The sequence below is a fragment of the Malus sylvestris genome, chromosome 10, assembly GCF_916048215.2.
Source record: "Malus sylvestris chromosome 10, drMalSylv7.2, whole genome shotgun sequence".
Lineage (NCBI taxonomy): Eukaryota > Viridiplantae > Streptophyta > Magnoliopsida > Rosales > Rosaceae > Malus > Malus sylvestris.
The window spans coordinates 26,466,115-26,487,863 of NC_062269.1; the positions used below are offsets into that span (position 1 = coordinate 26,466,115).

Below are 21,749 nucleotides of genomic sequence, written 5' to 3' on the forward strand. Positions count from 1 at the left end.
CTCTCAAGTGACAAAAATACCCTCATTAAACAGGCGAATCCTAGATTCGTTTCACGTGTAGTTCAACCCTCTTAAAGATTCAACAGTTAACTACAACCTCATCAAGCTCTATTAGGAGACAAGTCAAAGGTATTAAAAATATGGAACTTTAACGAAAAGCACCCGGTACTGTTCACTTTAACGAAAAACCATATTTTTACACTAAAAAGTCAATCCTGGTACTATTCACTTTACTCTTTATTTTGTCCTTATCATTAAAACTCAAAGTTTTCAAGCCCTTTTCATTAGTTTTCCTTTAAAAATATGATTATTACTAAATCCCAAGATAAATAAATCTTTGGGGTTACTTAGTCTTACAATCTAGTGGTATTCTTTTTTACTTGTAAATGAGAGGTTTTAGGTTTGATTCTCTCTCAAAGCGAATTTGAACCACATTATTATAGCACATTGTGAGGCTAAGCTCATCCTATTTCCTTTAATGTAGATAATATTGTTTATTCAAAAAAAAATCTTTGGGATTATTCCTTTCTCATCCATCGACAACTCATCATAGGCAATCGAATGCCGACACATGGCAAACCCTACATGCGGCTGGCCTAGCTGCTATAAATACCCATCTCCACCAATTTTGGTAAGATTTTACTATGCACTTAAGCCCTAAACTCGCTCTCTTCAATCCCCCCAACCTCGTGAGTGTGTAAGGTTGTCTTGATTAAAAGCGTTTATTTGTTTGGTAAGTACAATTTTGTCAAGATTGAAAACAATGAAATTTTGCTACCACACATATCAATGGAGGTTTTCGGTTGTCACAATCCCAACTCCTAAAGAATAGAACGGGAGGAACAAAGTTGTGGCAAATAAATATGATATGTCCCAAGTTTAATTTTTTTTTAGAAATCTTTCTCATACTCTTACTTGTGTGAGAAATGCTTTTGCCTCTTCGTTCTTTAATTTGTTGAAAATGTGATACATACGGATTTTCCGATGAATGTCATTCATGTGCAATGCTTCCATGTTTTCTTTTTCTTCTTTCAATTGTTTTTGCAAGTGAGAGGAATCATTTATCTCAAACGAGTGTTATATTTGGAATACTTTCTATATTATTCCAATCTATTGGTGTTGAATTGACTAATACCTTACCCCATTCCAAATAGGGAATTTTAACAAAAAGTTTCCGGTACTGTTCACTTTAACGAAAAACCATATTTTTACACTAAAAAGTCAATTATGGTATTATTTACTTTACCCTTTATTTTGTCCTTATCGTTAAAACTCAAAGTTTTCAAGTTTTTTTCATTAGTTTTCCTTTCCAAATATCACAGTTCGATAAGGTTATTAGAAAATATGACGCCTCAAATTTCTTAGCCAAATTTGATACATGTATTCCTAAAGTACTCTTAAGATTCTTCTGTTGAGCGTAATGGTATAAGTTTACCTGACTGTGAAACCTACTGGTCGAACTACAGGTGAGTTTTTAGGAATCTCCTAACCTTTTTAATATTCTCCCAATGTTTTTAGAACTTTTTGCATTTTCAATTGTTTTTGTTCCGATTTTATGTCTTCTTTTTGTTTCATTCAAAAACTATCTTCCTCTCTTCAAATTGTTTATAAAAAATTTAATGTAGAGAAATTGTACGTTAGTCCAAACGATATTATTAACCCTCACACGGCAGGCCAAGAAACTTCTCTTTTAATTCTTTAAGGGAAGGACAAGTCAAAACAGATTAGATTATGAAATGTTTAGCCGTTAAATGCTCCCACTATGTCGATTCAAATAGTTTGCGTGATGATGCAAAAGCTAAAAGATTATATAATTTCTTCAGTTCAGAAAAGTAGGAAAAATGTCTTGTAAATCAGAAGATTCAGTGAATAGGTCTAGTTGACAATTGAAAGCTTTGACTAGAATTCTTGTATTTGATGTTAATGCATCTTGGAAAAGAGAGCTTTCAAAGTCTTGAAGATCTTTGTAGTATAATTGAAGAGATGTATGATCCATTTCCTTTCTGATCATTTGGAATCCAACATTGGATGAGATAATCTGACATTTTATATTGGATATATAAGTTTAAGTCATGTAGTAGGAAGATTAATATTTGAGTATGTAATTTGATAATCTGACGTGAGATTTAAACTCGTAACTTTTTAAGTAGACTGAGTGTTACTAGACAAAATGATTATGTGCATTATTCAAAAAATTTGGACTTGCAAAGCCCTTGCAATGCAATATAATATGAATCACTCTAGCAAACAATACAACATACGAATTAATGCCATGATCCTAGAGGGTTGACAACTAAAACAGGATCAAAGTTCATGAGGAAAACAGATAGAGCAAGAAGACAGCATATAAAGGTCTGACACATTTGCCGTGATTATGGTGTTTAACACTTAACTAGCAACCATATCACCTTCATTTCTCTTCAACATACCCAACAGCCACTTTGATTACGACTTATATTGATACAATCACCCCTAAACATATTTCGACACAAGCCTGCGGTATACCAAACTGAAACATCGTGACCCAGAAATAAAAGTTTCATCATGAAGAGAGTGGTGGAGGCCCATTGAACTGTGGCCTCATACAGTATTAATAAAGTTCATAATGTGATGGATTATTACAGTATTATCGGTTAATTGAAATTTGTTACAACAACATACTACAACAAAAATATATATTTTCCTACTTATATCTAAATAGTAAATACTTATTCTTCACTGCAGAGTGTCATAGTTTGACACGTACAAGAAGCTTTTTCTGTTGTAAATGCTTGCAATAAGTTACTTATGCATATGTGCCAGTATATGATTTGCAGCTGTAGGTAAGGAAGAGCGGCGTTCTTCTAATATTTCCTAGCCCAGTATATGTAATTAAGAACATTGAGAGTGTTGAGAATGCAGAGAAGTGTGTAAAACAGATCCAAACGTGAATGATTCACATCAGCTCCTCCAAGCCACTCTTTACCAATTCTTCCACTCAATGAATTTGCTATGGACACCAAAACTGAGCTCAAAAAGTAACCCATTGATGTTGAGCACCATGACAATGAAGTGGACATGCTTCTCATGCTATCAGGCGCTTCCGAGTAAAAGAACTCGAGCATTCCTCCAAGAGTGAGCATGTCTGAGACTCCAAGGAAGAGGTATTGCCAGCCAAGCCAGAAGAAAGACAATGTAACATTTTTATGAGCCACCTTGCGTCTCTGAGATTCGACTATGGTGGCTACAGCCATTGATACAGATGCTAGTGCTAGCCCTACTCCAATCCTCCAAAGTGGTTGGAAGATGTGACTTTTTGCTGAGTTTTTGTCTCCTAAGATTCTTCGGAATCGTTCGTATAAGGGAATAGAAGCAAGCATAACGGAGAGGGGGAGTACGGTTAATGACTGAACTGGGATTTCGAAATTGTGTAGTTTTCGGTTCATTGTGCTCCCTTGTACCACTGAGTATGTCTGAAGTTGGGCTAGGCAGCAATTCATCATGATTGTGCTTGCAAAGATGGGTAGAAGGCCTATAAAAGTTTTTGTTTCCTTAACTTGAGCTGCACTGATTGTGCTATCAATTAATGCTTTGTCTAAGAACCTGATAAAATATAGTGTTTGTTAGACCAAAACTACATGCAAAGAATTGTATACAGAGTTTAAATTGCTCTATTCTTCCCACTCAAAATTTGAGTGATCTCATATGGTAGGCCAGAACTTGTTTAGCATGCCCCACAAGTGTGCACTATAAATTAATCCCACTCTAAATTGAAAGAATCATAAATGTCCTATGTTACCATGCATATGCACTAATCACCTAATTAAGAAAGAACTGGAAGAGAGGAAAAGAAGAACTTACTTATACTTGTTATGGGATCGCACATTAACTCCGTTCGAATTGATTGCAGATACTGCATACTGGTTCTCCAATACTCTCTCTTCGGGTGAGGCCTTCCAGTTTCGAACTGCAGAAGCAAGAACCTTTGACACCACAAAAAAAATTTAATAAATTCCAAATACAACATTCTATTCGATAGTATTTTTTGAGAGTTGTTACTAGCGCACGCTATATATAGCCACTTTGCAGTCTTAAAAAGTAGTGCACGATGATTATTTTGGAATGCTAATAAAACACTGCATCTTTTCTAAATTTACTTTTACCTTAAAGATTCTTGTCAATGCGCTTCCTCCAGGACGTTTATGTCGATAAAATGGGCTCCCACTGACGAAAACTGAAAGTGCCAAACTCAAGGCTATAATTGTAATAGTAAAGCTCGAATTCCAGCCATTGTTCTCTTCCACCCAAACCATAACAGTACAGCTTAGGAGGCCCCCAAGGCACAGGGAAAAGAAAAACCAATTGAAGTAGGTAGAGATGAGTCTCTGATTGCAGTGATCAAGCTGATCAGCACCGTGTGCAGGTAAGGACGCATTGATTCCACCTACACCGGTAGCAACGACATAAAGGCCAGTGTATAGAATGGCTGCTTGAGACCGAGAAGGCGTAGCACCCGATGCTGGTCGAAATTTTGCGTGCTGAGCTTGGATTCTCAGCAAAATTAATCCCTACATGATACAAATTTTTTGTTCCATTTCCTGTCACATACTTATAAGAAAATATATAGGCTCTCAATCACTTTCAATTTGGTTATGAGTCTCCTTTAAAACTTTTAAAACGTGTCAATTTTTCGTGCATCACATTTTCTATTAGTTTACCCCATCAAATAGATGAAAGTAAATCTAAATTTAAAATTATTTTTGATAGATTTGACAACAGGGACAAATTACTATACAATTCAGAAAATTACGGGCTCATAACTAAATTAAAATCCAAAAGTGCAGATTGAAAAATGAAAAGTTTCTAATTCAGGGTTATGCTAAAATTTTCCCAAAAAGGGGGGAACAAATCATACCAGCAACTCTATGATAGAGGAGATGATTAAGGTTGTGAATCTTGTGAAGAGTGAGTCACCGATAAATCCTCCCAGGATGGAGAGCAAAAAGGAGGTTCCAATAAAATTCGTCACCATATTTGCTGCTGTAGCATGTGGGTAATGCATTGACAACAAGAAGTATCTCACAAAGTTACTGGCATTGGCTAAAAACACCATGTTTGTCAACACCTCCACAACTGCACACACAAAAAAAATTCATTCCCAAAATTATTCCAGTATCATACAACATTTTCCCATATCAAACTTTTGCTAGATCCTAAGGTTTTGTTGGTATCCTTCTTGGATCCAATTTTTTGTTTAAAAAAATAATGAGTGTAATTAAATGCAAAAAAGATACCAAATCACTACAAGTTATTAAGGGTTTTTTCTAGATCCCCATCTTGAACCTCATCTTATGATAATTAAACTATGATTGATGCTACCTCTGTACACCCAAGTTCGAATCCTCTCACAATATTTTATTTCCAGTTAAAATTAAAACACGCTCGAATAAAAGAATAAATATCCCTGCAATTGCAACATACCACATGCAAAGGCAGCAGCTCTGGTTCCACCGTGCTTTCGAGGATCTGCCTCTCTTCCTTTCCAGTCAAAATATCGGTCATCATCACTTTCTTTCTGAATGACATCTCTTTCTATACTCATCTTTGAGGCCTATAGGTTTTAACAAATATACAATTGTAAGTGAAGATTTTGCAGTTGAAGAAGAAAATCATGAAGCAGCCAGAAAATATATAAATTAATAAGAAAAGAAAAAAACTTTTCTACAGAAGAGAAGAGTTGAGTTGCATATAATTTGGGTTGTGTTAGGCCACCATGATCTGTACCATAAATTACAGGAAATATTCTGGATTCATGAACTTACCAGTATTAGGAAAAATTATACCAAAACAAGAAATTGGGGGACAGATAGATGAGAAGAAGAACTTATAAGGCTGTACAGAGGTTTGGGGAAAAATTAAATTGATTTGCATCTGTGGGGATGAGGCTAAAGGCTATGCAGACACTTGTGTCCAAATCCTGCATGAATAATGTCACATTGCATGGAAATTAATTAAAGCTTTGTCAAAGGCGGTTAGAGTGAACCGGATTCCTGAGAATCCTGCATTCAATGCCTGCCCATTGGTTTGCATGGCACCTTGAATTTCAAAAGTTTAATTAGTAAAGAACTAGGCCATTTGCAATGAAGATTGATGAGTTTTTGGGGTACTTTTTGTTACATTTGACACATAATACTTACTTTTTGGGGCAATTTTAATGGAGAAATTCAAAAGAATGTGTTTTTTCATTTTTATATAAGACTATAATTTTTCAAAATGATTTGATTTAGTGTAATGCTACAGAGTTGGAATAATCATGTACAAAGAGTTGATCGTTTGAACTCATGTACAATGAATCCTTTTTCTTGTAAGCTTTTCTTACATAAATGCAAACCATTGACTTACATTGACTTTGAATCAACTCTGATACAAGTCTTATTATCTTATTTGAGACAAGGAGATGGATTGCCTGCCCTCCCTATCCCATGCCCTTCTCATCCCTTTTTATTTCTATGGTCACGGTTAAACCACGTCAACATTTTATATTCTTATTGTTTTTTGTCTTATTATTTCTATAAAAAAATCAATATAAAATGTTAACGTGACTTAACTGTGACCACAAAAAATAGGAGGGGTGAGAAGGGCATGAGATGGGAGGGCAGACAATCCAACTCCTTGAGACAATACTACTAGTCTTCTAACGTTTTTACAAAACTAGTACATCTTTTTTTATCTCGTGTACACATGCACCTATGGGTTTTTTTTTCCAAGCTTCTGAATTGAATAAATCAAAAGAGCATCCAAAAAAATAAAAATACATAGTAGTAGCAAGTGGTAGATTGTCTTGGTGGCTAGGGTCTTCCTCTTCAATCATTGCGTCCCAGGTTTAAACTCTACGCTCTCCCTTAGTGTAAATTAGTGTAGAATACCTCTTGTAATAAAATATGTAAACAATAGTATGCATAGAGAGAAAACAAATGCGTAAATTATTTTTGTTTTTTGAAACTTTTTTTAAAGATAAGTACAAAAAGTAATGCTAGGGAGACTAAATTTACAAACTAAACGATGTGTTGTCAATAGAACTAAGCACGTTAATCAACACTTAAGTCATAATCTAATTATAAACTTTCATGTCATTTAGTTTACAAAATTTAATTTCTCTAACATTGTCCTAAATACAATATAACGATTTTTTGGTTTTAAGATATGATGAGAATACATTTGGCGGTATAATTCTTGAACAGTTCTCTAGTACCAAGTACATGTTTGGCACTGAAATAAAAATAAAAGGATACACAACAATAAATATGTTCAGAAGTAATATGTGACACATTATTCTTTTCAATTCAATTAAGGAGTTTGCAGTAGAATTTCATCACCATCTTGTACATCTATCTATCTATCTATATATATATATATATATGTAAATCGATTTTCAAACAGGATATTAGGAATAAGCCATGTAAAAGTGATTAACAGTCTAGCGCCAAAAACAAAACTGATGATTAATAGTTCATGGTATGTGAAATTTACGTATATAATTGTAAATTTGATGAGCTCAAATTAAAATTCTTAATTTGATTAATAGTCCATGTAAGAAGCAGTAGAAGCCATGCATGGTGATAAAAGAAAATAGTAGAAAAATTACTCAACTACAACAAGCCAGAATGCTGGATCGAGAAATTCTAGTGGATGCTCATCATCAACGTCTGAACAAGCTTGAAGGAGACGCAAATGGAAAACCTATCAGAGTAAAACTCTCCCTCGTACCGTCGTAGTTTTTCTTTAAAGACCTAGCACAGAGAGTAGATTGGTTGGGTAGACGGGAGGATTATTTGTGGAGGTGAGGAAGAAGGTGGGTAATTCTATGATCTTTTTGGCAGCTGAGTTTTTGAACTCATAAGATCCTAAGCGTTTTTTCGTTTCTGCAAAACAAAAACCGCGTGGAAAAGCAGTACATGTCGAACGGGCGGTAAGAGTTTCTTTCCTTTTAGTAGAGAAATAACTTTCCTTATTTCTGGACAATACCAAAACGTCTATGATTCACATCACATCATTTCCTCCTAGCCATTCTTTTACAAACTTTTCCACTCACTGAATTTGCTATATATACCAGTCACTGAGCTTTAGGAAGTACCCCCATTGATATTGAGCACCATTATTTCATGGTAATTAAAGTTTATAAATTTATGAATAATTTTATATTCTTAGGGGAAAAAAAATTTATATTCATAATAGGGCAATATCATTCGTTTTAATTTAATTTTCATTGACCTATCCTTAAAAACAGAATATGTTGATTGACTCAATCTTAATGTTGAAGCTTGAAAATATTATATAAGGAAATATTAGGTTCCCATCCTTATTTTTTCTACTTCATTAATTAAAATCTTATTCCTTTTTAATTTTTGATCAAGGTCCTTAGATTTTAATAAATGTCATTAATTATTTCAATAATAAAATATTTTTTATTTCTAAATATATTCATATAGTGTTAGAAACGTTACATTTGTTATATTTATATTCATGGCTAAAATTTTTATCATATATTTTTCTTTTTAGTTTGTACCCATTTTTAATTTGCAAATTTCTTTTTAATTTGTAGCAATTTTCTTTTTAGTTTCAATTTGTACCCATATATTAATTCATTTTGTGCCCATATTTTTTAAACTCTTATTTGTATTTGTACCCATACTTTTTAATTTATTTGTACCTATTTTTAATTTTGCTAAATGTACCCATGCTAATTATATGTATTTATTTTATGTTCTAAATATATCAATAGTTATTTTTTAAAATATGTTAATAATTATGTGTGACACACGGCCATCACGCCTCGATTCGGGTTGGGATGTGTTAGTTTGGCATCAGAGCATTACGTTTGCAGTCCTGCATATCTTGTGAAATTTCTAATTATTTTGATGTCTTCTGTCAGAACTATGCCGCCTCGTAGGGATTCACGTCCTTCTGTTGAGCCTAGTTTCCCTAATATAGCTCAATTAAGGGAAGGTATAGCTAATGCCATTCAGTCTTCACTCTGTCTTCCCCAAAGGACACCTCTTGAGACTGTGTATAATCTGAAGCTAAATCATTTTATGGGGAATGAAGGACATGAAGGACATGAAGGAGCGGAGAAATGGATCAATCATCTTGAGAAGACTTTCCGTGTAATGCAGAGTCAGGGAATCTTCATCCTGATAGGTGGGTCGAGACGACTACCTGGTTTTTGGGTCTGGAGCCAGCATCCTGGTGGAGACAGGAGTCTTATCAATTGTCATAAGAGGAAGCAGCTTACTGGGAAGTGTTTAAACAGTTGTTTCAGAAAAGGTTTATTCCCCCTAAGTACATTGATCGCAAAAAACAAGAGTTTACTCAATTAAAGCAGGAAAGCAGGAGAAGATGACGACAAATGAGTATTATAGGAGATTCACTGACTTGTCTCGCTATTATCCGGATGTTACTGCTAATCCGGTTAAGATGCTCCGTCGTTTCAGGTTGGGTACTAAAAAGAAATGGCGTTCTATAGCAACCTCGACTCCCTATGCTACTTACCAGAAGTTTTATGAGATTTTGTTGAGGATTGAGGACTAAAAAAATATGCCCAGTGAAAGTGAAAAAGAAGAAGAAAATGATGGGAATCAAATGAGAAATGATAAAGGTAAAGGTCAGTCTTCTCAATGACCTCGCAAGACTCAGAGCTTTAAGAGAAGTGGAACTAGTTCCAGTTCTTCTAGCGGAGGTTTTAGTGCCACTGGTCAGAGGAGAGGTGGTAGTTTTTCAGGAGGTCCTAGATTCCAGAGGCAGGGAGATGCTGGACGAGGAGGTGCTCATTTGTGTCGCTGATGTAATAATAGGCATTTTGGGAAGTGTATGAGAGGTAGCAGTGGATGTTTTACTTGTGGGCAGATAGGACATAGAGCTATAAATTGTCCCTAGAGTCTGCAGAGGCCCCAACAGCCTTCTATGCCACCACCAGTGCCGATCCAGCAAGTTCCAGGGTCTGGTAGTTATGGTCAGATGGGTCGAGGTGGTGTTTACCAATATCAGGGTGATGCCGCTCCTTATACTCCAAGATCATATCAGTATTCGCAGGATCCTTATTATCAGAGTGGGTATTCTCAGTATCCTGGAGGGTATACACCGTATCCTCCTATTCCAGCTGGTGGATCTTAGTGGTATCAGGGAGGACAGCCCTAGCAAGTAGAGATTACTTCCAGCAGTGCAAGATCTTCAAGGCAATCTGGTCAACCAAGTCAGGGACGAGGTAATCAAGCTAATAGAAGTCGTGGGGGACGACTACAAACCCCGGGACGTATTAATAATATATCTTTGCAAGATGCTCAGAATCATCCGGACTTGATCATGGGTACGTTAAACATTCTTGGTCACTTTGCTATAATTTTAATTGATTGGGGTGCTCCGCATTCCGTCATTTCTCATACATTTGCTCAAGTGACACAACCTCATCCTATACCTCTAGGGTATGATTTAGAGTTTGCTATGCCTAGAGGGGAGAGATGTTATGTTGATTGTGTATATCCAGGATGTCCAGTGATGGTAGAGAATGTGGTTATGCCAGCTAATCTTATCCTATTAAATATTGTTGATTTTGATGTGATTTTAGGCACAGATTGGTTGCATTATAATCGGGCCAATATAGATTGCTACAGGAAAACAATTACTTTCCATCATCCTGGATTACCTGAAGTTACTTTTGTGGGTGAAAGTAGTGGGGTGAGGCAAGGTGTTATTTCTGTTGTAAGAGCAAAAAGGTTGTTATCGAAAGGTTGCCAGAGATATTTAGCTCATGTAGTGCTGCATGATGTTGTTTCTAGTACTATGGAGGATGTTCGAGTAGTCAAGCATTTTCCTGATGTATTCCCTGATGATTTACCTGGATTACCGCCAGACCGAAATGTGGAGTTCACTGTTGATTTGCTTCCAGGTACGGATCCTATATCTCTGACTCCATATAAAATGGCTTATGCTGAATTGAGGGAACTGATCGATAAGGGTTTTATACAGCCTAGTACTTCACCTTGGGGAGCTCCAGTTTTGTTTGTAAGGAAGAAAGACGGGACTTTGAGGCTATGTATTGATTATAGGCAATTAAATTGGGTAACAATTAAAAACCGTTATCCATTGCCGCGTATAGATGATTTATTTGATCAGCTTCGAGGTGCCTGTATGTTTTTTAAGATTGATTTGAGGTCTGGTTATTACCAGTTGAAGATCAGCAGTGAGGATGTCCCTAAGACTGCTTTCAGGACTTGATATGGTCATTATGAATTTCTTGTGATGCCATTCAGATTAACGAATGCACCAGCAGCTTTCATGGATTTGAATAATCGAGTATTCTAGCCATATATAGACAAGTTTGTCATTGTTTTTATTGATGACATTTTGGTATACTCTTAAGTCTAAAGCAGAACATGTTCGACATCTTACTTTGGTATTGAAGAAATTAAGGGAACATTAGTTGTATGCTAAGTTTAGTAAATGCCAATTTTGGTTGAATCAAGTGGCATTTTTGGGACGTGTCATTTCTGCTCAAGGTATTCAAGTGGATTCTCAGAAAGTGACAGCTGTTGAAAATTGGGAGCAACCTCGTACTGTCATCGAGGTACGGAGTTTTCTTGGCTTAACAGGCTATTATAGATGGTTTGTTAAGGATTTTTCAGTCATTGTTTTGCCATTAACGAGGTTGACTAGAAAAGAAGTTAAGTTTGAGTGGGATGATAATTGTGAGCAAAGTTTTCAACAATTGAAATATTATCTCACTCATGCACCTATTTTGGCACTCCTAGATGATAGTGGTAATTTTTAGGTCTATAGTGATGCTTCCTTAAATGGTCTGGGTTGTGTGTTGATGCAGCATGGTAGGGTGATTTCTTATGCTTCACGACAATTGAAGCCTCATGTGCTTCACGACAATTGAAGCCTCATGAGATGAATTATCCTACTAATGATCTGGAGTTAGCGGCTATTATTTTTGCTTTGAAGATTTGGAGACACTATCTCTATGGTGAGAAATGTAAGATCTTCACAGATCATAAGAGTCTTCGATATCTTTTTACTTAGAGAGATCTTAATATTCGGCAACGAATGTGGATTGAGTTACTTAGTGATTATGATTGCACGATTGAGTATCACCCTGGTCGTGCGAATGTAGTGGCTGATGCACTTAGTAGGAAAACTCTAGTTAGACTTAATGCTTTGTACGCTTGTCACGTTCCTCTTCTTGTGGATTTGAGGTCCACTGGAGTGAAGTTAGGAGTGGAAGATCGAGAGGAAGCCTTGCTAATTTTCAAGTCAGGCCAATTTTAATTGATAGTGTACTTGAAGCCCAGAGGAATGATGAAGAAACCCAGGAAATAATTCAAGCAAGGAATCAGGGAAAGAAGAAAGACTTCAGAATTCGAGAAACGGATGGCATGCTTATGCAGGAGAGTATAATGTATGTGCCGAATAATATGGAATTAAATAAAGCAATTCTTGATGAAGCACATATATGCAATGCATACAGGAGGTACAAAAATTTATCATACCATTCAACCATTTTATTATTGGCCAGGTATGAAACGAGAAATTGCTAAATATGTGAGTAGGTGTGTCATTTGTCAGCAAGTCAAAGCAGAAAGAAAGAAGCATTTTGGATTCATGCAGCCACTTCCTGTTTCACAGTGGAAATGGGAAAATATTACTATGGATTTTGTGTACAAGCTTCCTCGTACACAGAATGGTTATGATGGCATTTAGGTGAGAGTTGATCGGCTTACTAAGTTAGCATATTTTATTCCTGTGAGGGAGAAATATCCTTTAAGCCGATTAGCTGAATTATTTATATCGAAGATTGTGAAGTACCATGGGATTCCAGTTAGTATTATCTTGGATCGGGATCCTAGATTCACTTCTAAGTTCTGGATAGCATTCCAGGAAGCTCTTGGTTCGAGATTACTTTATAGTCCATCATATCATCCTCATACAGATGGTCAATCAGAGAGGACTATTCAAACGTTTGAAGATATGTTGAGATCTTCAGTGTTGCAGTTTGGTGACGCTTGGCATAAGCGGTTGGATTTGATGGAATTTGCTTACAACAACAGCTTTCATTCTAGTATTGGTATGTCACCATTTGAGGCACTTTATGGTAAATCTTGTTGTACACCCTTATGTTGGTCGGAGGTTGGTAAAGAGTTTTGGTGGGCCCTGAGATTATGGATGGGACTACACAAAATGTTCAGGTGATTAAGTCTAACCTGAAAGCGGCCTAGGATCGACAGAAGAGCTTAGCAGATAAACATACCATTGACAGGGTGTATAATGTAGGTGATTGGGTATTTCTTAAGCTATCACCATGGAGAGGTGTAATACGGTTTAGAAAGATAGGCAAGCTGAGTCCTAGATACTTGGACTATATATGATCACCAAGTGAGTCATTGAGGTTACTTACATGCTTGAGTTACCTCCAAAGTTATCAAAAGTACACGATGTTTTTCATGTCTCTATGCTTCGTCATTACATCTCAGATCCTTCTCATGTGATACCTCTTCAACCTTTGGAAATTAATCTGGATTTAACTTATGATGAGGAGCCAATGACTATTTTGGATTGGAAAGATAAAGTTTTGAGAAATAAGACGGTACGCCTAGTGAAGGTTTTGTGGAGAAATCACTCGGTGGAGGAAGCCACCTAGGAGACGGATGAGCGTATGAAAGATATGTACCCAAGGTGTTTAATGATTATTAGTGGTTTCTAATTGTTATGCGAATTTCGGGGACGAAATTTTCTTAAGAGGGTAGGTTGTGACAGCCTGTCCCAAAAGATATTCTCTGATGATGTGAAATGTCTAATTTACCCTTAAACGTTTGTGGTGTTGTGTGGTTTAAGTTGTGTTATGGACCAATTATTTTCTTTCCTAAGTACTTGGACCCAATTAGAACTTAAGGTTTTAGTTGTTTTTGGTTTGGTTGGCCAAACCTGGACCACACATAAACACACCCTCACTATCACCCTCTCGTTGACTCTCTCTCTCTCTCTTTCCTCCATCTCTCGGATTTTATCCATTTTCCGTACAACGTACGGACAACCTTCAAACCTTCAAACCTTCACTTCCAATCACGGATCGAGGTTGTAGTTGGCACCTTTAAACTCCTAGTAAGTTCAAGAGTTGTTCTATACCATTTTTGGTGTGTGAAACCCTCGAAAACCCGAGAACCTAAGAACCCCGATTTGGAGTATTGTTCATGCACTCGTGATTGTGAAGTTTTCTAGGAGTTTTAAGGTTATTGTAAGCCTTAAAACACCTTCACGAAGCTCGGGGAAGAAAGTTAGAGTGCTTTGGACGTCAGGAAGTCCCAATTCGCGAGTTTCAAATTTTGGCCGGATTATCGAGGTTTTTCCGGCAAGATTCCGTGGATTTTAAGGCTTTAAATTGGTAAGGTTTTGTTCTACTAGTTGTAAGCTTCAATTCGGTATAAATTTTGTGAATTTTGGTTGAGAATCAAAGAAGATATGAAGGTTTGATTATTTTTCCAGTTTCCGGCGATAGCAGCGGCATCGGCGCTGGGCTCCAGCGACCTAAGGAAGGAGGAGGAGAATATCTCATCAAAATTGAAGGAATATTCTGACACCATCAGGTAAACATAACGGCATATTTTGATTTTTTACGGAATATTCTAACGCCGTTAGGGAATCTGTTTGGTGTGCCAGGCACGTGCCTGCGCATGGGTCAAGCGTCTGGCCGTGCCTTGGCCAGCGTGTGAGGGCGCGTGGGTGCTCGGAAAATTTTTCTAAAAATATAGGGATGTTCATGGTGTTGAGTAGATCACGTTGGTATATTCAAACACCCCATTTGAGCATTGTATGAGAGGTTATTTCCTAGTTTTTTAATATGTGCTTTAAATAATGTTTATTCAGTTATTTCGCATATAGGTGAGACCTATTCTAAGGATGAGCGCCATCAATCGAGGCTCGGGGGTTACGACCCTTCGACATACTAGTGAGTGGGTTTTTGGTTTTCAGTATATACTTATATACTTGGTATTTTTCCCAGAAAATGTGTTTAAATGAAATTACGTTTTGAAATGCCATGCAAAGTATCTGTCTATTTTATTATGCATTAGTAGTTGCATATACTTATGATTGGTGCTGCGGACGCACAGGTAAGTGTCAGGTAAGTTCATAAATTAAAGGTATGAGATTGCTTCAATTATGCGATGTATGATGTGATGCATTGAGAGCTTATAAACCTGCACCCCGGTGTTAGTGCTCCCGCCTAGAGTTAGGGCACAGACCTTCATGTGATGTTCACCTCCCGCACCATATGTTCACCTTGGACCCAAGTTAGGTGCATAAGCTTGTCGTACAGACCATTATAGGTGGTTCCGACTCATAGGTGACCCGCAATTATTCGCACAGTCTTCACGTGATCGTAGCATTAGAGCATATTTATTTTACACCTAGTCTTGTCGTACAAACCACTTTAAGTGGTTCCGACTCGTGTGCAGGATTTGATATGATATGATTGAGATTGGTTATGAGCTATAGACTCAGCCGTACAGATTGAGTTAGAGGGATTCAGTTGATACGATATCTGACATTGATATATTTTGTCTGAACTACTTGTGGCATTGCATTGAGATACTTTAGCATGGTATACTTCTATGGATTTTCATCTTGAGTATGATTTCTGATACAGCTTATTATTATTATTATTTTCTGGGAAATTATACAGGTTTTACGGCGAGAAGTTAGAATTTTTTAGAAATGAAATGATTTTGAAAAACTTTGTTTTTGCCCACTCACACTTTCTGTTTTGCGCCCCTCCAGGTTTTAGGTAGAAGTGCTTTGGTGGCTCACTAGAATTTCGACGATGGTTCTGACAAAACATCATAAATGTAGGATCACCTTTAGGTGTTGTATAATTAATACTTATCATGTCTGACTACACTTAGACTATTTATGCTCTAATTGTGTATTTCACAATTAATCTCGCACTAGCACTTTCTCCTAGCTAGTATTGCTGGTAGCTTGGTCTTAATTTATTCGTATTTCTTTTATCTTTATTGCTTCCACATTGTACACATGGTTACGTCACCCTTACGTAACGACCAGCACACCTCGATTCGGGTTAGGGTGTGTCAATGTGGGTACATTTTTTTTTTTTTTGCTATAATTTTTGTGAAGAACAATATTACTCTAAAATTAATTTTTAAGTATTTATTATATTTAAAAATATTATTTGAATTTGTTTAAATTTCATAATTTGTGGGACATTAAATGCATAAATACATGAGTTAAATCTTTTAAATTAGGCTAAGGACCTTGATCAAAGTATTTAAACAAATAATGTTTCAGTCTAACAATTAAGTTGATTAGGGATCGGAACCAAAATGACCCATTATATAACATTTTTCTTATATAACACGATATAGTTACACTCAAGAGGTGGGATATATAGATTGACGTATGCCATGTAGAAGATCTAATTTTCTTATATTTTGTTTGTGTTCGGTTGAAAGTTGGAAAAATAAGAGTTAAGGGTTGGAAAAAATTGGGTGTTGGGTTTCTATCCATACATTCCAAGTTTGAAATTTATTCTCCCTTAAATTAATATAATAATTTTGGGGCTTACCCCTTAAGAGCAATTCCACTCCTAAAGACTTTCCGCCAGCACCCAGCGCATTTATCCACTCAAGTGAGCAGTAATATACCATAGGTCAAACAAAAAGTATTTAATAAAACTAAAATACCTGTTTATTTTAAAAGCAATGACCTCCAAACAACTTTTAAAAAAATAACTTGTAGGGTACTTTTAACATATACTTTAATAAAAAGTGGAGTTACAACCGCTATCACCACATTGTCACCACCACTATAACCAACACCACAACTACAAGAACCCTCACCACCGCCATTACCACCATCATTGTTACCTAATACAGTTATCAAACACTCTAAACAAGCGAGTCATGGGGAAAGAAAAAGACCGCGTTTGAAAAAAAGGAACTTGCTTAAATTGCTAGGCCTTCAAAACAAAGGTGATTCTGCTTATTTTACAGTTCATTATTCTTAAAGCACATCAAAGCAGTTTTATAAAAATGCAATCAATCTCAAACTGGCCTTTACTTCTACTTGATCCGAACTCACAACAACCTCCTAGGCAATTAGAAAAATTTAGTTGCTAAAGATGGCGTAGCGAAAATTCATATCCATCATGACATAATTGTATTAGCGCAGACCTTGATTTGGACGCTGTATTCAGCGACAAGCAGCCTTGTGCTTCAAGAATTTGCAGCCCAGCTGGGAGCTCCGGTATAGACAGTAGCTTCTTGCATTTGGTTAAACGAAGGACAGACAAGTGAGAAGATTGGTTGATGCTTGCAGGTATGCTCCGGATCATGGTTGCACTTAGGTCCAACTCTCGTAACGAGGTTAAGCAAACAAGGTGATCAGGGATTTCTAATATACCACTGTAACTGAGGTTTAGTTCTTCCAAAGAGCGCAAACCTACCCGGGACTGAGGCAACTTTCTAAGCTTTAAACAACCACCAAACGTGAGAGTTTGAAGTGAGTTTAAGTTGTAGATGCTTTTCGGGACAGACTTCAGTTTTTTGCACCGGTAGAGCTGTAATGTCTGAAGCCCAATTAGATTTTCAACCGACGAGGGTAGCTCTTTAACAGCGGTTTCTGACAAGCTAAGAAAGTTTAGGTGCTCCATAGGCTCCAATATATGTGGGAAGCATTGAAATTTTAAGCAACCAGTGAGGTTAAGTCTCTCAAGAGAATTTAACTTGCAAATGCTTGTTGGGAGACTCGCAAGACGTTCGCAACTTTCCAGTTCAATTTTCTTGAGATGAGAGAGATGCTCGATTGATGAGGGCAATACTTTTATTGCTGTCTCAGTCAACTGTAACTCTGTTAGGTTCCGGGGAAGCTCTGAAAACTTGCCAAGAGATGAGCAGCCCCAAAAAGACAAATTACGTAATTTCAACTTACAACCGCAGCTTGGAAGATTCTTAAGGTCCTTACACCATTGAATATCCAAGGTAGAAATGTTTGCATTAAACCAAACTGATGAAGGCAATTCCTCTATCGCGGTGCTACTTAAATCTAAGTATTCAATATTTCCTGGCATCTCCGGAAGATTTCTGAGCTTTGAGCAGTATCCAAGGTTAAGAACAGTAAGCTTGTTCAGTTGCCGAATACACAAAGGAATTTCAACCAAACTTGTACATCCCATAAGATTTATATGTTCGATATTCAGACTTTGAGAGAGATCTGGAACTTCAGTCAGATATATGGAGTAACTAAGATCCATCACCTTTAACTTTCCAAGCTTCTGTAACAAATTAAAAGAGAAATGGCAAGCATTAACAAGTTAGCCTGATTAACTTTGCCACACCACATATTCTACACAAACACGTGCGAGCACACACACATATACTAATATGTATATAAATACCTGGCCTTCATTCCAAAGTTGTTTGACATTGCTGTAGGGTATTCGAAGCTCAACAAGATTCTCTGGAGAAAATTCTGATGGCAAAGATTTCAGTTGGTATCCCACGCAGGAAAGATACCTAAGAGAATTGGGAAGAGAAACGTTTAACTCCCAGTAATTTCCAAAGCTAGAATTATCAACATTGAGCAATCTTAGATTAAACATCTTTTTGAAGTCTGCACGGTTCAACTGTCCAATCTCAGACATGTTAAAGAATATGCATTGAACGGCTCCAGTTCCCTGACAATCAAGAGTAAAAGTATAAATGTGAATACAATATTGATATACTTGCACACAACAAATTTAACCAGATGTTATCATTTCATAAAAGTTCACGATTTCTTGTATAAGAAAGTGAATTATTAAAGTTCAATTACAGTTCTTACCGTATTATTTTTCAGTACGTGACAGACATCATCTGCACTGAACAACCTACTTCGTTTTCCAGGCTCTTCAATACATTCTTCGTGAACGATTTCCCTGCCCATTTCTTGGACCAGAACAGGCATTTCTATAAGCATGCTTTCGGAAATTGATACGAGGGACTTATCACTGAGAACTCTAATTCCTGCTGCACGAAAACCACAAGCATCGGACATTCTTTTTACAATATACATAGTCTCCACTTTATAAAAACATGCTATATCAAGAAATATCTCCTTCTCGTTTTTTAATCCATCGTAACTTATCTTCAACACTTTCTGAATGTTTTTCCTCAGAGATTCTTTCATTGTGATTATTTCATCTAAACAATCTTCTTTGGTCTCGCAGCAAAGGATTGAAGAACCCAAAATTTTAAGAGTTAATGGAATTCCACCGGCATAATCTACCACCTTTTCCACCAATTCTGTATAATCTGTTATACGAGCGTTATATTTGAAGGCATTCAAATGAAAGAGCTGAAGAGCTTCATCACGTTTTAATGCATGAACCCCGTATATCTTATCTTCTTTTACAATTTGCTTAAGTAGGCTCCTGTCTCTAGTTGTTAAAATGATTCTACTTCCGGGGCCATACGGAGCATGATCTCTGCCTCCGGCTAGAAGTTCGATTTGGCTTGAGTCATTCACATCATCAAGAACAATGAGGACCTTCATACGACTGAGCCTCTCACGAACAAAGGTTGATCCAATAGATGGAGTGTCAATATCTAGATTCTTATCATCTAGTAACTTACGGAGAAGTTTATTTCGCAAGTGAATTAGTCCATCTTTTTCCTCTGATTCCACCCTAACATTTGCAAGAAAACAGCAAGCTTCGAATTTAGAAAAGAGTCGATGAAATATAGCATCAGCAAGGGTGGTCTTGCCAATACCAACCATGCCCCAAATACCTACACAGCAGACATCTAGTGAATCAATGGATAATAATGATTCAATTTCCTCGATGCGGCTTTCAATTCCAACGTATCCCTTCAAATCACTTGACTTTTCGTGATTCAGTTTGGCTAAAATATCATCGACAACTTTCTGAACTAAATCAGCCTCCGACCTGGCATATATCATTACAAAGGGGACAACCGATAGTTGTTTAGAACATATATATAGGTGAACTGATATTAACTTGAATCAAATGGTCCCAAGTAGTATGTATGTAGAAGTTAATAAAAGCTTTAAGAGTTGGTTAATTACCCGGCCTTGTTTGAATTATCGAACCCAGATATTTTTGCAGCTTCCCTCAAAGCATCCCTCCACTTGTGCACCTTGTCCATATTGTCCTTGAAACGTTCTTGAAGTCGAGCAAATGCATCTGCATAAGTCCCCTGCTGCTTTCTTATATGTGATGGATCGATGTCGTAAAAAATGGGTATAACAAACTGCCCATATCTTTCCTTGCATCGCAAGATATGCACAAGTTCTTCGAGACACCAAGTGGAAGAAGCATAATTTTTTGAGAAAATGATTACGGAAAGCTTTGATTTCTCAATTGCCTCGGCAAGGGCAGGCGCAGTTTTATCTCCACTCTCTAGTTTGTAATCAATGTAAGTTTCGATTTTCTTCCTACGCAAAGCAGCATAAAGATGGCTTCTAAAAGTATTGCGGGTATCTTCGCCTCTGAAACTCAGAAACACATCATGTTTTTCTTGAGGGAAGATGGTAGAAGAAGAAGCCATATTCATTGCCTGCAGAACCACACATCAAAAGACATCCATGTTTTGAATAAGAGATGAAATACTAAAAAGGATTAAGAGATGAAATATTAACCAGGATTAAGTTGCACCTCAGGAATCAGGATCGAATGAGAAAGATATATCAGATAGTTAGAAAGAAGTCGCAGAAAGCACGCTTTTTAGGACGAAACACAAGATTGAGCAGTTTGCAGAGACTAATCTATTTACGTGGATGAGGTTTGGCGACTCTTAGTCAAGACGACTATATGCAACTCTAAGTTAAGAAGTGTAAATAAAGTGGGAGATGTATTGAAAGTCAAGAGTGAGTAATTGGGGTTATTGGTTAGATTGGTTATTAGGGTGTAGTTGTCCCTTTTACTTGTATCTTGTAGAGATCTTTTCATATTTTTTTATGCTTGTAGCATTAACTCATCAGACATAATCAACGTTTGGAAATGCTTTGTCTTATTTATTTATTTATTTAAATAACAGTTCAAACATACCTTTATATTTATTAGTATCTTGATTTCCTTGACAATTCAAGCAGATCTTTTGTGTGTGTGTGGGTGTGTGTGTGTGTGTGTTTTTTTTTTAATTTTATTTGAATTTCTTAATTTGTTCAAAGGATCCTTTGGTTAGTAGCCATTTTATTTATTTATTAATTTTTTTTTCTGGATTTATAGCACCAGGGGTGAATGGTGAAGAGGTTTGTATGGGTCACGTCTCTTAAACATGTAGTGGGAAGTGAGGGTTTTGTTTTAGTTTTTTAGATAATTTGAGGAACATGTAGATACTATGATTTTGTGCTTGCTTTCTTAAACCACTAGCCCCTTAGCACACGCCTATGCGTGTGCTAATTGGCTTTTTATTTGTTTTGTTTATGTATTAGTATTTTTTTTTGTCAAATATATTAGTATTAATTTTATCAAGTAACTACCCACATAGTGGGTGCTTTGTTTGTAATCTTCAAAATGATGTAGTTTACCATTTTACCCTTATTAATTAAATTGTTTTGTTTTGAAATTCTTAATTAGGGAGGGGCATTTCTTGCCATTTTGAATGCCACACCTTTTTTTCCTTCTCACTTTATATATATAGATGATAAAGTAGTCCATGTAATTTTAACCTAGATATCATTTTTTTATCTAGTGCATAAGT

General features: G+C 36.5%; 3 protein-coding genes across 5 annotated transcripts in view; all 3 read right to left on the minus strand.

Moving 5' to 3' along the window:
* The window catches only part of LOC126584376 (uncharacterized), a 99,622-nt gene that overhangs the window by 16,192 nt on the left and 61,681 nt on the right, over nucleotides 1–21,749 (minus strand). The window lies entirely within an intron of this gene.
* On the minus strand, nucleotides 2,595–7,873 carry LOC126587083 (protein NRT1/ PTR FAMILY 4.2-like). Of its 2 annotated transcripts, none has more exons than XM_050252058.1 (6): nucleotides 7,630–7,873; nucleotides 5,461–5,590; nucleotides 4,895–5,112; nucleotides 4,143–4,547; nucleotides 3,841–3,962; nucleotides 2,595–3,582 (listed from the first exon to the last, which is right to left on the minus strand). In XM_050252058.1, the coding sequence occupies exons 2-6, from the start codon at nucleotides 5,579–5,581 to the stop codon at nucleotides 2,844–2,846; spliced, it is 1,605 nt and encodes a 534-aa protein (XP_050108015.1). In that variant the 5' UTR covers nucleotides 5,582–5,590; nucleotides 7,630–7,873; the 3' UTR covers nucleotides 2,595–2,843. The 2 variants fall into 2 exon arrangements, with proteins under 2 accessions (XP_050108015.1, XP_050108016.1); XM_050252059.1 differs by lacking the exon at nucleotides 7,630–7,873 and adding an exon at nucleotides 5,802–5,927.
* On the minus strand, nucleotides 16,922–20,890 carry LOC126587082 (disease resistance protein RPV1-like). Of its 2 annotated transcripts, none has more exons than XM_050252057.1 (5): nucleotides 20,702–20,890; nucleotides 20,113–20,603; nucleotides 18,868–19,972; nucleotides 18,443–18,721; nucleotides 16,922–18,319 (listed from the first exon to the last, which is right to left on the minus strand). In XM_050252057.1, exons 2-5 carry the CDS (start codon nucleotides 20,598–20,600, stop codon nucleotides 17,162–17,164), a joined length of 3,030 nt encoding a protein of 1,009 aa, XP_050108014.1. In that variant the 5' UTR covers nucleotides 20,601–20,603; nucleotides 20,702–20,890; the 3' UTR covers nucleotides 16,922–17,161. The 2 variants fall into 2 exon arrangements, with proteins under 2 accessions (XP_050108014.1, XP_050108013.1); XM_050252056.1 differs by having other exon boundaries at nucleotides 20,686–20,890.